This window comes from Mesoplodon mirus (genome assembly GCF_964341445.2).
Source record: "Mesoplodon mirus genome assembly, chromosome: 4".
In the NCBI taxonomy this organism is placed as follows: Eukaryota; Metazoa; Chordata; class Mammalia; order Artiodactyla; family Ziphiidae; genus Mesoplodon; species Mesoplodon mirus.
Window position 1 is genome coordinate 36,279,976 of NC_138979.1, and position 20,450 is coordinate 36,300,425.

The 20,450-nt window shown below is 46.7% G+C and overlaps 1 protein-coding gene across 1 annotated transcript in view; it reads left to right on the forward strand.

The window, feature by feature from the left end:
• HOMER2 (homer scaffold protein 2) overlaps positions 1-19,154 on the forward strand; it is a 69,028-nt gene extending 49,874 nt beyond the window's left edge. The window contains exons 4-9 of the mRNA XM_082617267.1: positions 1,188-1,280; positions 5,899-6,005; positions 9,847-10,003; positions 12,028-12,138; positions 13,319-13,399; positions 14,590-19,154. Coding sequence (XP_082473393.1) covers positions 1,188-1,280; positions 5,899-6,005; positions 9,847-10,003; positions 12,028-12,138; positions 13,319-13,399; positions 14,590-14,778 — 738 coding nt within the window. The 3' untranslated portion in view covers positions 14,779-19,154. The remainder of the gene's footprint in view (positions 1-1,187; positions 1,281-5,898; positions 6,006-9,846; positions 10,004-12,027; positions 12,139-13,318; positions 13,400-14,589) is intronic.
• Positions 19,155-20,450: the final 1,296 nt, after the last annotated feature.

Consider the following 20,450-nt stretch of genomic DNA (forward strand, 5'->3'; position numbering starts at 1 on the left):
TGGAGTCCTGGTCCAGGAAGCTCCCACATGCCGCGGAGCAATGAAGCCCGTGTGCCACAACTACTGAGCCTGTGCTCTAGAGCCCGCGAGCCACAACTACTGAGCCTGAGCGCTGTAATTACTGAAGCCTGCGTGCTCTAGGGCCCGCAAGCCACAACTACTGAGCCCATGCGCCACAACTACTGAGCCCATGCACCACAACTACTGAAGCCCATGCGCCTAGAGCCCGTGCTCACAGCAAGAGAAGCCACTGCAATGAGAAGCCGGCGCACCACAACGAAGAGTAGCCCCCGCTCGCTGCAGCTAGAGAAAGCCCGTGCGCAGCAACGAAAACCCAAAGCAGCCATAAATAAATAAATAAATAAATAAAATAAATATATATATATATATAAAGTAACTCCTTGGTGTCATCTTTTCCAGTCCATGCTCACATTTCCCTCCTTGTTGCCCAGAAGTCTTCTACTTGGTCTGTTCAAAAGAGGACTCAGTCCTAGGCTACACGTTGCATTTTGCTATTTTATATCTTAGGCTTTTAAAATCTAGGACTGGGATTCCCTGGTGGCGCAGTGGTTGAGAGTCCGCCTGCCAATGCAGGGGACACGGGTTCGTGCCCCGGTCTGGGAAGATCCCACATGCCGCGGAGCGGCTGGGCCTGTGAGCCATGGCCGCTGAGCCTGCGCGTCCGGAGCCTGTGCTCCACAACGGGAGAGGCCACAACAGTGAGAGACCCGCGTACTGCAAAAAAAAAGAAAAAAAAAAATCTAGGACTGTTCCTTCTCAACTTTTTGGATGTTTTTGTTTTTCATGACATTGACTTGTAAGAGTTCTTGGATCTTTCAATAGGGATTATGAAGTTTTTCATGGATTCCTTTTGCACTATAGCTAAATTTCTTTTGTTGCATTTGTATTAGGTGCTGTTAGTCAGAGGTATGTGTTTTTAATATTTCGCCATCAAATCTAGCTTCAGTATCTTAGAAATTCGTTCAGATCTGACTTTGGCCAATAGTGGGTTTTTTTGGAAAAAACAATCATTATATTCATTTCTTTTTAATCTCAAATAAAATCCTTCTTCTGGATTTATACAGAATTTATTGGCTTAAAATGAATGCAAAATAATAAAGGTAGGTTCTGAATATCAGCCATGTGTAAGGTTAAGGAAATCCCTAATAATTCTTCTTCACGTTCAGTTTGCAGAGAAATTCCAGGAGGTGAAAGAAGCTGCCAGACTAGCCAGAGACAAATCCCAGGAGAAAATTGAGACCTCGAGCAATCATTCCCAAGTAAGTAATTTGTCCGTAAAATGAATGAGTGTGATCAGTGATTGAGACTCTTTGTTCCTTGTCACTTTTGACAAGAAATAGGAAATTTTCGCAGTAGGGCATTTTGAAAACTTTTTCAGCTATTAGCCTGCTCACAGTGAGATGAATGTGACATGTAAGAGACTCTTGAATTTTTCAGGATGTGGTGATATATTTTGGATGGAAAACGTTTGATGAGATTAGAGTTAATGCATGTCCCTGGTCTGGGATGTCCTCTGGTCACGGTTTAAAAACCAATGCCAAGGTGAAGTGTTTTCTTTCTGTGTTGGGAGGTGAGGTCTGCATGAAGGATGCTCATGGACAAATGCAGGTACCTGTGCCCATAACAGAGAAAACTTGATCGATGCCAGAGAGTCCTCGTCTGTCTCCCTATTATAACAAAGTCAGGTGGGAGGTGGTATTCCAACAGCTCTGGTTTAGCCAACGTAAATGTGGCTTTGCCAGGAACTGAGTTATCTGTCTACTTAAAAGTGTGATAATTGACTAAAAGGGACCTATTTTAACCTGAAATAAAAATACCTGCCTTCTTGACGTCTAGATTGGGGTGTGTAGTGGTAGGTGGAAACCTTGACCTAGTGACAGAGTTATGTGTAGAGAGACGGGGAAAGGGAGATCTGACGAGACGTAGGAGCTGGGATCTGGGATTAAGGATAAGCATGATGTAAATGCAAGGCAGCCAGGGGTCTGCCTGCCTGGGCGTGAGGTGCACAGTGGGAGGAACAGAGATGCACTTGGAGGTACTGTGGAGGACCTGGAATTCTTCATTAGTGGATCATTCTTAATTATTTATTGTTGGATAATGGGAAGACATTGGAGATGTTTTATGGCTACTGATCAGGAATTGACATGAAGGTTGCATGAGGGTGGTGAGGAAGTCAGGGAGGAGCTGAGGGCAGGAAGATCGGAGAGGAGGCTGTGGGGTGGAGAATGGCCAGGCCAGGACAGCCTTGGATGGATGTCGGGGCAGCTTGTGGAAAGAGAACAGGAGGCATGGGCATCCTGAGCGGTCAAGATCAACACCCTAGACTTGGCCGTCAGCAATAGCTGAAGCTGAATCCTATAAAAGATGCCCTATGGATATATGGAAATGAATGTGTATTAGACTTCAAGTGGACAGGAACTTTCCTGAATCTTTGTAAATAATCTTTAATAACATCTAAATGATACTGTTAATTTAGTATACTAATTATTGTACTGAGTAATCGCTGAGGATCTGTAAAATTGGGCACTTGAAATGGTCCATAGTCTAAGGACTTTCTCTGTGTCTTTTTTTTTTTTTGGAATGCTAAGATTATTATATAATAAGAGTTACCAAAGATATTTTGTTAATGTTTTTGTGTGTTTCTTCCTAATATAGCTTTCCAGTATATTTTTGTGTTATTCTTTGTAGTCTTTTTAAAAAAAACTTATTTGTTATGATCCTTTCCTTGTGTTTTCAAATATCCCTTTTCAAAACTATTTTAATGGCTAGATAGTATTCCAGTGTTTGTTTGTATCACAACTTATTCCATTAACCTCCTATAATTTGGGACATCTGTGTTGTTTCTAATTTTTCATTAATATAAATAACACCATGCTAAGGATTCTTGCACACCTTTTGTGCGTTTGATGGTTTCTGCAGGATAAATTCTTGAAGTGGAAGTATTGGGTTAAGGGTAGGACTTTTTTTTTTTCTGGTCAACAAGTTTTTTGGGGGGATTTTATTTTATTTATTTTTTATACAGCAGGTTCTTATTAGTTATCCATTCTATACATATAAGTGTATACATGTCAATTCCAATCTCCCAATTCATCCCACCACCACCACCCCTGCCACTTTCCCCCCTTGGTGTCCATACGTTTGTTCTCCACATCTGTGTCTCTATTTCTGCCCTGCAAACTGGTTCATCTGTACCATTTTTCTAGGTTCCACATATATGCGTTAATATACGATATTTGTTTTTCTCTTTCTGGCTTACTTCACTCTGTATGACAGTCTCTAGATCCATCCACGTCTCTACAAATGACCCAATTGCGTTCCTTTTTATGGCTGAGTAATATTCCATTGTGTATATGTACCACATCTTCTTTATCCATTCGTCTGTCGATGGGCATTTAGGTTGCTTCCATGACCTGGCTATTGTAAACAGTGTTGCAATGAACATTGGGGTGCATGTGCCTTTTTGAATTATGGTTTTCTCTGGGTATATGCCCAGTGGTGGGATTGCTGGGTCGTATGGTAGTTCTATTTTTAGTTTTTTAAGGAACCTCCATACTGTTCTCCATAGTGGTTGTATCAATTTACATTCCCACCAACAGTGCAAGAGGGTTCCATTTTCTCCACACCCTCCCCGGCATTTGTTGTTTGTAGCTTTTCTGATGATGCCCATTCTAACTGGTGTGAGGTGATACCTCATTGTTGTTTTGATTTGCATTTCTCTAATGATTAGAGATGTTGAGCAGCTTTTCATGTGCTTCTTGGCCATCTGTATGTCTTCTTTGGAGAAATGTCTATTTAGGTCTTCTGCCCATTGTTTGATTGGGTTGTTTGTTTGTTTCTGATATTGAGCTGCATGAGCTGTTTATATATTTTGGAGATTAATCCTTTGTCCATTGATTCGTTTGCAAATATTTTCTTCCATTCTGAGGGTTGTCTTTTTGTCTTGTTTTGTAGTTTCCTTTGCTTTGCAAAAGCTTTTAAGTTTCATTAGGTCCGATTTGTTTATTTTTGTTTTTATTTCCATTATTCTAGGAGGTGGATCAAAGAAGATCTTGCTGTGATTTATGTCACAGAGTGTTCTTCCTATGTTTTCCTCTAAGAGTTTTATAGTGTCTGGTCTTACAGTTAGGTCTTTTATCCATTTTGAGTTTATTTTTGTGTATGGTGTTAGCGAGTGTTCTAATTTCATTCTTTTACATGTGGCTGTCCAGTTTTCCTAGCAAGGGGTAGGATGTTTTGAGAGCTTTTGACACACACTGCAAAAACATCCCTACAGAAATGTACAATTGTGACTCCCACCAGCAGTGAATGAGAGCATTTTTCCCTCCCCAACAAAGCTTTGTTGATTTGACAGAAGAAAAATTGTGTTTTATTGGCTTTTTTCATTTTGTATTTCTTCACTAGTGAGATTAAATTTTTTTGTTTATTAATTCTATATATTTCTTCTTCTGTAAATGTCAATTGCATATCCTTTCTGCTTTTTTGTGTTCATTTCCAAGAACTTTATTTTTAACATGGCTAGTTCTGAATATATACAAAACTAGGCAGAACTGGGTAAATGAACCCCCATGGACCCATAGGTCAGCTTTAACAATTAGGACTCTAGGGGCTTCCCTGGTGGCGCAGTGGTTGAGAGTCTGCCTGCCGATGCAGGGGACACGGGTTCGTGCCCCGGTCTCGGAAGATCCCACATGCCTCGGAGCGGTTAGGCCCGTGAGCCATGGCAGCTGAGCCTGCGCGTCCAGAGCCTGTGCTCCGCGGCGGGAGAGGCCACAACAGCGAGAGGCCCGCGTACCGCAAAAAAAAAAAAAAAAAACAATTAGGACTCTATGACCAATGGTTTGATCTACACCCCTCTCTCCCTCCATCTTTATTTTAAAGCCAGTCCCAGACATCATTTCATCCATAAATATTTCAGAGCGTCACTCTAAAAGTTGAGGACTCTTAAGAGTTTTTTAGTATAGGAAAGGTATTAGCATTTTTGTTTTTAGTATGCATTGTAAATATTTCCCCCACATTGTTGCTTACATTCTGATATAGTTTTTGGCACTTTTTTGCGATGTAGAAATTTAGTCATATGTCATTCCCTTCGCCTTTATTCTTCTTGGAGGCGAAATAAAATCGTTCTAAGATCTCCAAGACCAGATGAGGTTTCACCTCCATGTAGTATGGCTTGTTACAGAAAACATTTCAGAATATTCATAACATTGCTAAATAGTTGCAGACACCCATATCTGACTCCTGGTTTTTTTTTTCAAATGAGTGTGTTCACCTCTCTGTAGCCCCGGGATTTTTAAGTCATCTCAGCTTCTTATACTTTTTCTCTTAACTCATTCACTGTTTCTTATTATAAAACCCTCCTTCCCCCTTTCTTTTTCTTTTTTTTCTTTTCTTTTGGCCATGCCCTGCAGCATGTGGAATCTTAGTTCCCCAAGAAGGGATTGAACCCGCGCCCCCTGCATTGGAAGCACGGTGTCTTAACCACTGGACCGCCAGGGAAGTCCCTAAAACCGTCCCCCTCTTTTAATCTGTGGCTTCTGTCCTGTGTTATTTAAGGAGATCAGGTATCCGGGCTTGTTAGGTTTACCTGTAAAGTTTGAGTGAAAAGGTTCTGCATAACGGCCCTGTATGCTGTCTTGTGGGTAAAATGCACAGACTGTCTGGACTTCCAAGTGGAGTATCCACGGATAGTCTTGTTATTAGTCTGTGGACTTGTCAGTCTTTGCTGCATTCTGGTTGGGTGCATTGGTTCTCCCACACTCATAACCACACAGTTCCTCATCATGCCTGATTTGCTTCCACTGTGAGGACAAGCGATAAGGTGTGCAGGTGATTCACTCTGGCCAGGAATCTGGATGTGAAACCCCATCTTCCACTCAGGCATCCAGCATCAACGGAACGGACGATGAAAAGGCGTCTTGTGCGGGTCCTGCCAGCACACACCTCAGGTCTGAGAACGACAAGCTGAAGATCGCTCTGACACAGAGGTGAGCATGTTCAAATCCAGGTGCTGATGTCTCCCAGGTCAGCACTTCCCTGCAGCCTTTCCCACTGGGCAGGGTTTCAGGAAGTTGGGAAAGGAGACTGGGTCCTGCTCAGAGCGTCCGGTCTTGTCTCCTGGCCAAAGGAAGACCAGCTGCCTTCATGGCTGTTCTCTGTGCACATCAGCATCTATGTGTGTGTGTAAGAAAGAGAGAGGTGTCCCTGTGCTCTTTTTTTTTTTTTTTTTTGCTGTACTGCAAGACTTGTGAGATCTTAATTCCCCAGCCAAGGATGGAACCCGGGTCCCCTGCAGTGGAAGCGTGGAGTCCTAACCACTGGACCTCCAGGGAAGTCCCTGTCCCAGTGCTTACGTTTCATTTATTGGGGGGGGTGTGGCCCGTGCCATGCGGCATGTGGGATCTTAGTTCTCCAACCAGGGGTCAAACCCCTGCCCCCCTGCATTGGGAGTATGGAGTCCTAACCACTGGACAACCAGGGAAGTCCCTGTTTTGGTTTTTGAGAAGCCAAATTTATCATTTATTCATATATGATAACACTGAAAAACATATTAAAACCTAAGAAACTATCTTTTTTTTTTCTTTTTGTGGTACGCGGGCCTCTCACTGTTGTGGCCTCTCCCGTTGCGGAGCACAGGCTCCGGATGCGCAGGCCCAGCGGCCATGGCTCACGGGCCCAGCCGCTCCGCGGCATATGGGATCCTCCCAGACCGGGGCACGAACCCGTATCCCCTGCATCGGCAGGCGGACTCTCAACCACTGCGCCACCAGGGAGGCCCGAAACTATCTTGAAAATAAAATAAAATCTCACAAAAATCAGTAGCTTTTCTATATACAAACATCACATAGACTATATATTTGAAGAAGAGATTTCCTTTACAATATGAACTAGAACCATAAAATACATGGAAATAAACTTAAGAAATGTACAGGATCTTTGTGAAGAAAACTCAAATGATTTTGAGGGCCATACGTGAATAATTCAACAAATAGAAAAAGTCTATTGGGAAGTGGTAGGAAGCCTCAATATTTAAAAAAGTATCAATTTCCCTTAAATTGATCTACAAATTGAATGCAACCCCCATGACAATATCAACAAGATTTTAACTTTTAATGACTATACTAGCTGTGTTTGTGTTTTCATATCTTGAGAATGCGGCCTGTTTCCCAAAGGCTATGCTGGGCCTTGCAGTGTAAGGCTGGCCCCATGAGCACCTTCAGAGCTGCTGTCTTTGGGGGTCATTCTGCTCACCTGGCAGGGGACTCGGCTGGCTTCCCCCAGCCTCTCTGTGGCTGAGAAGCTGCTTTCCTCAGACCTGCCCCGTTTAAGAACTCTATCATATTAATTCCCCCATTTTACAGGTAAGGAAACTGAGTCCCAGGTGGTACAGTGAGTCCTTGCCCAAAGTCACATGGCTGGTAACTCTTCCCAGAGGCACCCACCTCTGCAACCCAGCCAGCCTGACCAGTGCGTGGAGCTTAATTCCTGTGATCTGACCTAGGAATTCCAGAAAGAACATAGGACCCTTAGATTCAGCCACCTTCTTTGGACCCTGGGTTTTGTCAGATACTTCAAAGGACAAAACTGTGACCAGCCTCTTTTTGGTTGAGTCACAGTGGGCTGCCTGGATGAAAACATTCCACCCCTAAAAATAAATGTCTTTAAATCCCAGTTGAATGGACGAGTGAATTACAGGAATGGGTGTGAAGCCATTTCCCGAAATCAGCTCAATCATTAACTCTGAAATTAATCATATAATAATATTTTGCTATGTTTTCAGTCTGTGGTGTTTGAAACCAAAAGTATATATTTTCCAATCACAGTTCTAGGACCTTGAGGTGGATGAAAGATAATGCAGATTATTAAAATACAGTTGTATTTACTTTTTTAAAAATTAAAAAAAAAAAAAGCCTTTAGAGACAGAACTCTCCTCAGCCAGGCAGTATTGATTAGAAGCCAAAAACTTTCTTTTTTTTTTTTTTCAGAGTGGCTAAGTCTGAGGTGGTTTTTTTTTTGTTAATTAATTTTTATTGGAGTTTAGTTGCTTTACAATGTTGTGTTAGTTTCTGCTGTATAGCACAGTGAATCAACTATACATATATCTCCTCTTTTTTAGATTTCCTTCCCATTTAGGTCACCATACAGCATTAAGTAGTGTTCCCTGTGCTATACAGCAGGTTTTTATTAGTTATCTATTTTATACATAGTAGTGTATATGTGTCAGTCCCAATCTCCCAATTCATCCCACCCGGCTACCCTCACCCCCTGATAACCATACCTTTGTTCTCTACGTCTGTGTCTCTATTTCTGCTTTGCAAATAAGTTCATCTCTACCATTTTTCTAGATTCCACATATAAGCGATATTATGTGATATTTGTTTTTCTCGTTCTGAGTTATTTCACTCTGTATGACAGTCTCAAGGTCCATCCTCGTCTCTACAAATGATCCAGTTTTGTTCCTTTTAATGGCTAATATTCCATTGTCTGTATGTACCACATCTTCTTTATCCATTCCTCTGTTGACGGACATGTAGGTTGCTTCCATGTCCTGGCTATTGTAAATAGTGCTGCAGTGAACACTGGTCTCTAAAACAAGGAAACAAAAGAAGCGTTGAATGGGAGCGGCAGCTGAGGGCAACCTGATTCCAGTTTATTTTTTCAAACTTCACTGATCACAGAGGATTATCATGTGGTTTGGTGATAACGTGGAGGCGTCCCTCAGACCTGAGGTGACCTAGGGTCGGCCAGGGCTCCCTCACACATGCTGCGGTTGGAACCCCAGTTCTGCCCTCAGGGGACTCCCAGCCCCTGTCTCCTATGTCCTCAAGTCCTCAGCTCTCAAATCTGGACCCAGGCTGTTTGTTTAAACCTGGGGTTGTTGGGCTCCAGAGAGGGGGTGTCAGGAGCTTGTTGAAAGGGTCCGCAGCTTTCATGAGAGTGTCACAGGGCCCGGGGTCCACCCCAGCACTTCAGAACCTACATCCCTGAGGCTCATTTCAGGAAGGAACGGACATGGGGCAGGAGAGAACAGTCCTGTGGCCAGGGGTCAGTAGGGAGCAGACGGGGGAGGGGTCTCTACCACAGTCTGTGGCTTCATTCTTAGTTTCTTTTTTTTTTAAATTGAAGTAGAGTTGATTCACAGTGTTGCGTTAATTTCTGCTGTACAGCAAAGTGACTCAGTTATACATATATACATATAATTCTTTTTTATATTCTTTTCCATTATGGTTTATCCCAGGACGTTGAATATAGTTCCATGTGCTATACAGTAGGACCTTGTTGTTTATCCATTCTGTATATAATAGGTTGCATCTACTAACCCCAAACTCCCAATCCATCTCTCCCTCAGCCCCTTTCCCCTTGGCAGCCACAAGCCGGTTCTCTTATGTTTGTGAGCCTGTTTCTGCTTCATAGATAAGTTCATTTGTGTCATATTTTAGACTCCACATAAGAGTGATATCATATGGCATTTGTCTCTGATTTACTTCACTTAGTATGATAATCTCTCGTTGCATCCATGTTGCTGCAAATGGCATGATTTCATTCTTTTTTATGGCTGAGTTCATTCTAAGTTTCATCTCTTCCTTCTCTGAGAATTCTGTTCTCTTCTAAAGTGATGCCTTGAGAAAATCACCCATCAAGGCAGCATGTTCCCACTAAAGGGAGGTGCCAGACCCGCTCAGCACGTGGTTCTTGCCGCCAGGCCACCGGCGGGAGAGGGTGTGGCCCCGAGGCATGGGCTGAGGGGGTGGCCGGGTGCCCCCTCCCCAGGACAGCTGGGTGGACGGCGCCCACCCTCGCGGTCACCGCCTGGCCCCCGCCCTGCAGCGCCGCCAACGTGAAGAAATGGGAGATCGAGCTGCAGACCCTGCGGGAGAGCAACGCCCGGCTGACCACGGCACTGCAGGACTCGGCAGCCAGCGTGGATCAGTGGAGGAGGCAGTTCTCCCTCTGTCGTGACGAGAATGACCGCCTCCGGAACAAGGTGGGGAGGGCCGGGGCGGCCGTGACCTTCCTCTCCCCACTGCCTCCCACTTGGCCCTCAGTCCCATGTCCCAGGGGCAGGAGGAAGACCCGCTGCTTCTCCCTTTGTCCTCCCCTCCGCCTCCCTGCCTGCCTTAGTGGGAATGCTACTACGTACAGAACTGACTGATTACCTTTCCTGAACCGAGTTTTAAAATTGCAATCGCAAAGGAGAAGAGAAATCAATGGGAGATTGCAGCTTTGTCTCTCACAAAGATCACCCTCTGATGCGAGCTGTGGGTTGGCCTTTCGTGGGTGGCCTCCCTCTGGCATTTTCTGTGGTTCCGTGATCTTCGGTAGAGAAAAGGGATCCAGAGGGTGAGTGAAGAAAATAGATTCAGGAGATGGTGAGGCGTGATTGCTCAGAAACCCTGCTTCCCTGCAAACCGCTCTTTCTAAAAATGTGAGATAGGCAGCAAGGAAAGGAATACGGCCCTTGACGTGTGAGGTGGGCGGATGCGGACGGCCCTCGTGTGCCCTCTACCCTCCTACCCTGACATCAGAGCTTTTCGATTTTTTTCAGAATTCACCCACGCCCTTCCCTGTAATTAGTCGCTCATGCTCTGGAGTTGGGCTGAGTTGATGCGGTTGTTTTAGGGTTCCCAGGTGAGGTCCTGGGTTGCTGTGCTGTTTTGCTGGTCAGCACTTTTATCCACAGTCGGTGAACACAGTCTGATCCGTAAATGCAGGATTTCAGGGTACGGGTCGCATTGAGATTGGTACTGGCTCCCCTTGCCCCCGTTTATAACCCGCCCACCCGTTCTGAGTGGAGCCCCTGGAAACCACTCCCCTATTTCACATCTTACTTCGGAGCAGGTGGCACGTGACACTGCCTCGTGTCATTTTTTCATGAAGTGCTGATGGTGAGGGGCGCGGGCCAAGTTCTGACTCTCCACCTTCCCTTCTGAGGCTGGGCTGATCTGCCTGCCCGAGGGATTGATCGCCCTTTCTTTCTTTTTCCAAGCGAAGAGCTGAGTTTCTCGCTTCGCGTCTGAGTGTAAGAACCAAAGAGCCGTGCGGGCGGGCGGGGCGTGGAGGAAGTGCGTGCAGTGGAACCTACTCCCCGCGCGGAGCGTCAGCTTCCCTGGGTGGGAAGCACTGGGAACTTGATTCCCAGGGCGGGATGTGGACGTTGGTGGGATCTCCGGCAGCTCCTGTGGCTGGAGGTTCAGATCCTGAGGGCTGGTGCAGGTCATCTCTGAGAATTGTCCTCATGTTGACCACCTAGTGCCCTGCACCCTGAGGACTGCCGCTGCCTGCTTGTGGGGAACCCCATCAACATGGTGCTCTTGTGTTACTTGCTGGTTACACTCCTGCCGTCCACTCTGCACCCATGCTTTGGCCCCTGGGAAATGCCTGGTGTCAGAGGTGTCAGGCTTGGGAAGGAGAGAAAGATGCGCTCTGGGGATGTACCTCAGCCTGCACTTGTCATCTCTCCAGGAAGAGGCCCACGGGCCAGGCCCCTTCTGCGTGCATCAGTGGGGAAAGGTCATCTTGATTTAAAACGTTTGAAATGTCATCGAGTCCCAGTTGGTAGCCACTGTCCCACAGAGTTGCTCGGTTCTCTACCCTGCTCGCTTAACCCCTTGAAATGCAACAGAATCATTCAGGGCATGATTAAAATGATGTGACAATCATTCTGCGAAGCAGCAGATAGATTCATGGGACGTCTGGCCCCGACTTGTGACAGATCCTTAAAGCAAACCTAAAGCTACCGTCCTGTGACTGTGAGAGAAAACCAGAGGCCCAGAGCATACTGAAGCCAGGTTTTGTGACTTCTGTGGCTTTGTTGGTATTAAATGAGGGCATCCTGTGCCAGCAGGAGCAAACACCCCAGGGGGAGCTCCATGGAGTTTGTTTGTAGCCACAAGGAAAAATTTATAAGTGGGTTAATTTATGGTTTACTTTAAAAGAGCTGTGGTGATCTTTTGTTTAATGACTAAAGTAAACTGGCATCCCTGCTTTAACATGTGATATTAATTAAAGATTGACGAGCTGGAAGAGCAGTGCAGCGAGATAAACAGAGAGAAGGAGAAGAATACCCAGTTGAAGAGAAGAATTGAGGAGCTGGAGTTGGAACTCCGAGAAAAGGAGACGGTGGGTAGTGGGGCTCTGAGAGGTGCTGCTCGACGTCCCCTAGGCCTTGGTGGGTGATCTCCACCCAGGGACACGGCAGGCAGCTGTGGGGCATGTGACTGGCCCTGGCAGCTGCCCGGACCTCAGCACAGAGACAGAGCCAAAAGCTACACCAAGGCACAGATAGTCCAGAGCAAAGGCCTGACCATTACCCTCTGCAGCCTCCTTGTTGTACTTATTCTATAGTCAGTCACTCAGATGCAAGAGGGAGCTGAACATTCACAAAAGCACCGGAAACTTTCATAGGTGGTCTTTTATCAGAAGTTGTGTTCTGCTGTCAAATTAATGCAGCGAGAACCCCCTGTCACACAGTCATTTATTTTCTGGGGGACAGGACAGCTAAGTACAGCAAGTCCCCTACCCACGAACGAGTTCCATTCCAAGAGTGCACTTGTAAGTCCAATTTGTTCGTAAGTCCAACAAAGTTAGCCTAGGTATGCAACTAACACAATCGGCTGTATCCTACTGTACTGTAATAGGTTTATCATACTTTTCACACAAATAATACGTAAAAACAGACACAAAAACCAAAGAAAACATTTTTAACCTTGCAGTACAGTACTTTGAAAAGTACAGTAGTACCAGCTACATCACTGCTGCTTTTACGCTTGCTTCCAGACATCCTGGGCATGAAATAAAGATACTGTATTACTGCATTCTATACAGTACTGTACAGTAAAGTACACAAAAGCCCAACCACTTGTAGAGGATGCACGCACGTGACAGTGTACGCCAGACACGTTAACTGACTTACATGATTGGACATGTGAACACACATTTGCATCTATGAAAGTTCGCAACTTGAATGTTCATGTGTAGGGGACTTACTGTATACAGAGGGTGGAGACCATGGGCAAGTTACCAATCCTCTCTCAGCCTCGGTTTCCCCATCTACAAAACAGGAATCATACTTCTCTTTTCATGGTGGTGTTCAGCCTTCATGCATTAATTCATGGAACATACTCAGCCTTTAGAATTACCTCATGTGTGTTAAGTATAACATCATCGCCTTTATTATTTACGCAGACAACACAGGTTCCAAAAGCTGCTTCCATTATTGTATGCAGCAGTTGGGGATTTTCAAGGATACATTTTATCTGACTTGCTTTCACATTCTTTTTCCAATTTCTGTCTCCTGTAGGAGTTGATAGACCTCCGAAAACAAAGTGAAATCATACCTCAGCTCATGTCAGAGTGTGAATACGTCTCTGAGAAGTTAGAGGTAAGGACGGGGAGCATGTCCTCCTGGGCTCAGATGAGAAGGCATCCACTGTGTTACCCATTTCTCCGAGGCCTCTCCCTTTCACGCCTGGCTTGGTAAAGAAGAGAGACTTTGTATTCCTAAAAAGCCAGCGTAACTACATGCCAGATGCCAGCTTTGCTCCCGGGTGCAGACTCAGCAGTGTTTGTCTTCTGTTTTTTCCACTTATATGAAGGTGTCCTGTGCATAACCATAGTGTAGGTGACTGTTTCCTGCCCACAGAAGTCCCTACAGAACCACAGAAGGGTGCGGAGCAGGGGATGGAAAGGAGGGCTGAGAGCCTAAGACCCAGGGGCTATTGTACCTCCCCAGCCAGTGACCTTGAACATGACCTTGGACAGGCTCCCCCCTCCGCCCCCGCACCCTGCTGGCTTCAGATTTCTGATCCACCTGCTCCATTTCTGAAGGAGCATTTTCAGGTCCTCCTTCACCTCCGAGGTTCTCCTCACTTCGAGAGCACTTTGTTCAGATACACAACCTTGGTATTAGTAACTGGTTCTTGTACACCCATTCAAAAATTCTCATTTTATGCCTGTAAGATGAAAGCTCTTATTTGGACTCACAGTGGTCCCGCCATTGGGAGCTTCAGCGTCTCCATGGCAACACCACGGGATGGACAGAGCACAGACCCACTGTCCCTGTGTCTGGCACGGCCAGTCCTCCCTCGCTGACGGCCAGAGGCTGGCCTGGGGCCGAGGAGGCCTCGCCTTCTCAGTGGAACTGGGAGAAACAAGTCACTCTTCCATTTGTGCTATTTCTCACTCTCTCCCAGAATGGAACCCGAAGGGGGCCTCTGCTGACAACCCTGGGCTTGGGGCTGAAAACTCCATGTGCTGGGATTTCAGGCTTCCTCTGCTGGGCACTTTGTGAAAGGATCACTTAGCACCAGGCTCCCTTGGGCAGGAGGCTGAGTTCTGTGTTCTCTGTGGGGGCATCATTTTAAGGCGAGATGCTGGCCGTTGGCACCTCTGCCAGAGAACAGCAGGAAGGAGGGGCACACACCTGATGCTAGGGGGGTGGGGGCAGGACACTTAACACCTCCAGGAAGGCAGGCCCGCCCGATGGGGACGGACAGTCTGGCTGTCACAGGTCTCAGCGGGGCTCCTCCCGCTCTGTCCCCAGACCCTCCTTTCTCTCTCTCTTTGCTTCAGGCGGCAGAGAAAGACAATCAGAACCTGGAAGACAAAGTGCGCTCCCTGAAGACGGACATCGAGGAGAGCAAGTACCGCCAGCGCCACCTGAAGGTGGAGCTGAAGAGCTTCTTGGAGGTGCTGGACGGGAAGATCGATGACCTGCACAACTTCCGCCGGGGCCTCTCCAAGCTGGGCACCGACAACTAGGGCTGCGCGTGAGTCCCCAGGGTGTGTGTGACACGGAGTAGCACTAGGACGTCCTCCCGTTCGCGTGGCTTCTGTAAATGCAGGCGCGGTTTGTCATGTTTCCAAACCAGGGGTGCCGCCCACTCTCTCCTCCCCAGAATAGAAACCTCCCCTTGCTCCTCTGGGCTTGCGAGGTCATGGACAACTGGACGATTCTGACTCAGGAATCCAGAACTAGGTCTACCTTAAACATTTACGCAGTCAGGGCAGGGATGTTTATATCTTTCTTAAGGGCTGTTGCAACCATATGAACTGGAAAAAAAAGATTTTCTAATTCAAGTATGAATACCCTTTCCAACTCCTTTTTTTTGAGTAGCGTTCAGAGTATTCGAATGTCCACCAGGCACCAATGCGTGGGGCGTGGTGATAGCAGCTTTCCTCTCAGTATATACAGAGGTGCTTTAAAGCAACCACTTAGTAGAGACTTGTCCCAAGAGAGAAAACACGCTTCTGGTGGAGGCGTTTTCTGGCAGGGGAATCGCCTGCATCCACTCCGCCCACTTCCCAGTTTGTAGGGTTGCGACAATGTTCCTTTTCTTGGTTTTAATTTCTGAGCAGGTTACTGTGCTGTGGGGACAGCACGCAGCGAGGGTGCCTAGCACAGTGCCTGGCACAGAGTAGGTGCTTAATAAATATTTGTTCAATTAAACGTATAAACAGAATTTAGTGTTTTCATCACATCCCCCATCAAGCCCCTGTTGGACAGTCCACCATCCTGGTGCACTGGGTCATTATCAGGCATGTATGTGACTTTGTGGACAGACTCCTGGGTTGGCTCAGGTGGCCCTGGGGCCGGGAGGGTGGTGGTGGAAGCAGCAGGAGCTGGTCTGAGGGCCCCCCGCCCCCAGCAGCCCATCCATGATGCTCTGCCCCTGGGGGCCTCTGACACTGAGACCACCCTTCCTTTCCAGGGGTGAGGCCTGTGGCCTAGGGATTCTAGGACCACTGACTGTCCCTGGTATAGGGGCTGCCCAGGGCTTGGGATCTAGGGTGGGATCCTCTGTTGGGTTTAGACAACTGAAAAAGAAATCACACAGGCCCATGAGGGAAAGAGTGGGCTCAAAGTGGCTGAGCCTTGGCCTTAGAGGAGTTCTGCCCAGGTCTGCCTCACCCTGTTCCTGCTAAGGAAGGGACCAGAGCCATGGACCTCTCCTCTCTTACTGAGTTTCTCAGTGGGGCCAGTGGCCATTTCATTTGCCCCATGCATGGCAAGATGGTCTGAATCCCTGGCCATCGGCATTTCTAAATCCCTTTGAAGGAGGGGGAGGCTTTGCTGCCCCCTTACCTACTTTGAGAACCACTAAGAGAACTTCCCCCTCTAGAAGGATTTTCTCACACATTAGAATTGCTCCCTGCTGAATTGTTTAGATAAACAATAAAATAGCCTGAGGAGGTGGGTAGGGTACACAAGGATGTGACCCGGGCCCCAGGGTGACTTTACAAGTCCTGCTGCTCTCTTTCATGTAGCTGAGACCATCTCCCTGAGCAGGGAGGTCTTATTTGGGATGGGGAAAGCACCAGGACATGTAGGGGAGACCCGCAGACTGAGTGGGGCAGCTCTGGTGGAGTTCACTGGGCTGGTGGCAGATGGAAATGGAAAGCGTGGTCAGCCCTCCTGCTGGTTTGTGACTGGGCGCTGCTGGCCCTGCCCTTTCCCTGGAGCTCCAGATGGCTCTCAGGACTGTGGTAGCCGCTCTACTGACCTGGAGATCAGAGAGCTGGGCTGACCGTGAGTTGGCCTTGTGGCCCAGCAGTGGGCTAAAGAGGATTCTTCTCAGGCTAGGCCAGTCCACCTGCCCAGGAGCAGCAGACACTGGGATTCTGAAACCTCAGCTTGGGTCTTCTGATGCCCACTACCCCTGTCTATGAGGCAGTTTATTCATCCAGAAGGAGCTGTCTTGACTGACTGGAGCATGCTCAGATGACGTATTCATTGGAGGATAGAGTTGCTAAAGCCACTTGCACATTCTGGGCAGTGACTGAAGAAACCGGTGGCAGCGGTAGAGCCATTACCACAGTGGGCTGCTGTGTCCCTGTGCAGTTGAGACCCATGACCCCTGCTCACCGACCGTGGAAGAGTTTGGTGAGCCCTTGTAGGCAGTAGGTGAGGAGCTGAGAGCCCCACACTATGTGGCCCCAGCCAGCTTTACACCATGCAGCCCAGGAGCTAAGAGCAGCAGGGGTTCCTCTAAAGGAGAAGCTAAGTTCGGCTCAGCAGGGAAAGCACACCTTTACAAAAGCCCTGGACTTTCAGTTCCTTCTGCTTTTCTCTAAAGGTCTTAATGTTTCTTCATTTACTTTCTTGAAAAAAAAAAAAAAAAAAAAGGCCTGGGGACAACCTAGACAGTCTGTCGAGAGGCTAGCCCTGTCTAACAGCCTCGGGATATAAGGAGAATGACCCGCTGAATTCATCCCAGTTTCCCTTGAGCCAAGCCCTCATTTGTTAGGACATCCAGCTCCAGTCTCAGCACTGATGCCCTTTGGTTGTCGTGATCTGAAGCCAAGTGCAGGCAGGGCATAACCCTTGCCTCACAAACACCCCAGCCCTGTCATGCTGCTGGAGGATTTAGAGCTAGGACTGCGTCTTTGTTTCCAAGTGATGTCTCCTGATTGGACATCTCCAAGACTGGCTGCCTGAACCTCAATTAGCTTTTTTTTTTTTCCTTTGCATCTGTGAAACCTGGGGCCTAAAAAAAGCAATGGAAAATTTGGAATCCTTTAACCATAATGATCCTTAAAAATAATTTTCATTCCAAGTAAAGACCCACTGGATGCATGATACAGCTGAGAGCGGCAAGGGGAGATAAAGTCTTCCTAGTGCCTCGGGAATGGAAAACCACCTGAGTGACAGGCTGGGACAGTGTGGTCAGGCCTTGAAAGAGAGCCAACGTCCACATGAGACCCAGAACTTGTACGCTCCCTCCCTTCCACACTCCCCTGCATGCCGTCACTTTAGACCTCAGCTGAGTGAGAGAATGGGGCAGAGATCATTCCCCATTTTGCAGAGGAAGCAGAGACAGGTGACTCACCCTGAGTCACCCAGCTAGTGAGCAGCAGCCTGGGCTGCATCTGGGTCTCCTGAACCCTGGTCCAGTGTCTTTCTACGAGTCATGCTCTCTTCTCCCTTTAGTGACCTTTGGGTGCCAAGAAAAAAAACACTCTCGTGTCCTGATAAGAGCACATTGCAGTTATACTGTTTTAACATATGTCCACAGCAAATGATAACTTATAAATGAATGAATCAGAATTACATTTACATTCATTACAGCAATAAGTTCCACTTTTGAATGATTCTGCTTTTGTAGGGATCTTTCCAAGAGATTGTTGGTTAAAATGATGTTGGTGCTTTGAGAGGCCAGAACGATGAGACACATTTTGAGTTCTTCGTTGATGGCTTTCGTGGAGGCAAAGCAGTTTGTTCAAAACAAGCAGGAGGCCCCAAAATGGCAGAGCAGTAAACAGAGTGATGGTGGGGCAGGTGGGGTGTGGGGGGATTGCCCATCACTGCCCAGCCCCTTCCCAGACAGGAGCCAGCACTGGGGAGGGAGTAGACCAGCCAGTGGTTAGAGCAGGTTGAGTGGCGCCTGACCGGCCCCCGGGAGGACTGTCCACAGCGGGCAGTTGGTCTCCATCCTGCAGTCTCCTCATGGACACCTCTAGACTTGGGTGGCCCGCGGGCACAGCCTGGACGGTGGTTAGCTAACGCCTGGCCAGTATTTACTACATTTGACATAAAACATCAAATAAAGGGTGGGATACAGTGCTACTCAGAGGCGTCACGATCGGCCTGTTGTAAAAGGACTCCTTTTCTATAGGCAAGACTGCTTTTCTATAGAAATCGGGGGCAACTTTGGGTGAGAGCCAAAGCCAACCACAGGGTGTGCCAGGGACGTCAGGTGTGGCCAGGTGCTCCCTTAGAAGGCAGGCAGCCGGGATGGGACTTAGCAGAGGTGCTTGACAGAGGTTGCCCTTTAAGACAGAGCCAGCCGCTGCATTCAGCTCATCGCTGAAAGTGGCTCTTGTGCCATGTGTCCATCTAAAAGCTATGGGTTCTTTTATTCACTCGAAAGATCACTGGATTTTGAAGCGCTGGCGATTTAAACTAGAAGCCTACAAATCAACATCCATACATATTCTTAAATGACATGCATGGTTTAAAAGAATTCCAATTTCTGCATACATAGTTTCCCCAAAATAAGTATATATTCTTGGGATGGTGGGGGTGACGGCATGGAGAGGGAATCCTGTATAAAAATGCGTGTTGTTTTACGTGTCTTTTTCATACACCAATCTCAAGAATATGGGTTTTTCCAGTTCCTCTTTAAACACCAGCCAGGAAGAAGGTGATTATGGTAAGAATTTGGCAGCCAGATGATATGGTCTAGTGAACTTTGGAGAGTGTGTGTGTGTGTGTGTGTGTGTGTGTGTGTGTATTGGGGGAGGAAGCAGCAGGGGGAAGCAGGAGAAACGACAAGGAAGGGTTTTCAATTTAAAAATATATGTATAGCTAAGAGGAGTCTATAATTATCCTGGCGGTGATGTTATATGTTCTGGAATCCATCTTTGAGAAGAAGAGCTTGTGGGTCTTTTGTTTTGAGCGGAATTGTACAGTGCCCTACTCTCTTTGACGAATGCAGAGCCTTGTGAAGAGTGGCCCCCCCCCAGGCCACACAGACCCCCGGTGCACCTGCCAGGAGCCCAGAGAAACCACGGTGGAGTCCAGACTGTGGGACATTTTGGCGGATGACTGACAGGTCCGATGATATGCAGCTGTGGGGAATGTGTCACTGTTCTTACCCTATGGACCACTTTTAATATAAAATCCTGACTTTAAATAAATTGTTGTAGCAATGTCTTATGGTGTGACAGACAATTAGGCATTTCTTGCATCAAATGTAAGAATTTAACGATTAGCATGAGGTGGATAAGTGGACTCTCCCAAGAATACTGTTGTTTTTTTCTTTTCCCTTTTCAAATGCCTTTTTGGTACATAAATAATATATACTTTTCTAAGAAGAAATGAAAAAAATCACCTGTTATTACACCATCTGATTATAACCACTGTTAACATTTTGGTATATATCTTTTCAGACTTCTTTTCTATGCATCTATAGCTGTTTTATTACTTTTCTCATGAGATACAATCATATTATACATTATTATACATATACTGTTTTATAACTTGCTTTTTTCCCTTTTAACACTATAGTGAATATATTTCTATGTCAGAAATATGTAACAGCGTCATTTTTAACATCTGTGTAAGTTGTACCTTGGGTACTTGTTTCCAGCTTTATACTGTTGTACTCAAGGATATGATGGAAATCCTTTCTTCTAACACCTTCATGAACTTTTTAGAATATTTACTTAGGATAACTTTCTAAAATTGGACTTGCTGGCTCAAAAGTGTAATGGGTGCTACAAGCACTGCTCCGTCTCCTCCTCTCCCTCCTGGGCACACAGGAGATGCCACTTACCACCCCCTATAGTCACTCAGGGTCCTGGTGCTAATGCTGGCCAATAAAGTGTGAGCAGAACTGACATGTGCAACGTCCAGGCTGAGACTGTGAGATGCCCCCGTGCAGGTCTCCAGTCTTTCTGTTGCCTTGCCCCACAGGTGGTGATGTCCCAGG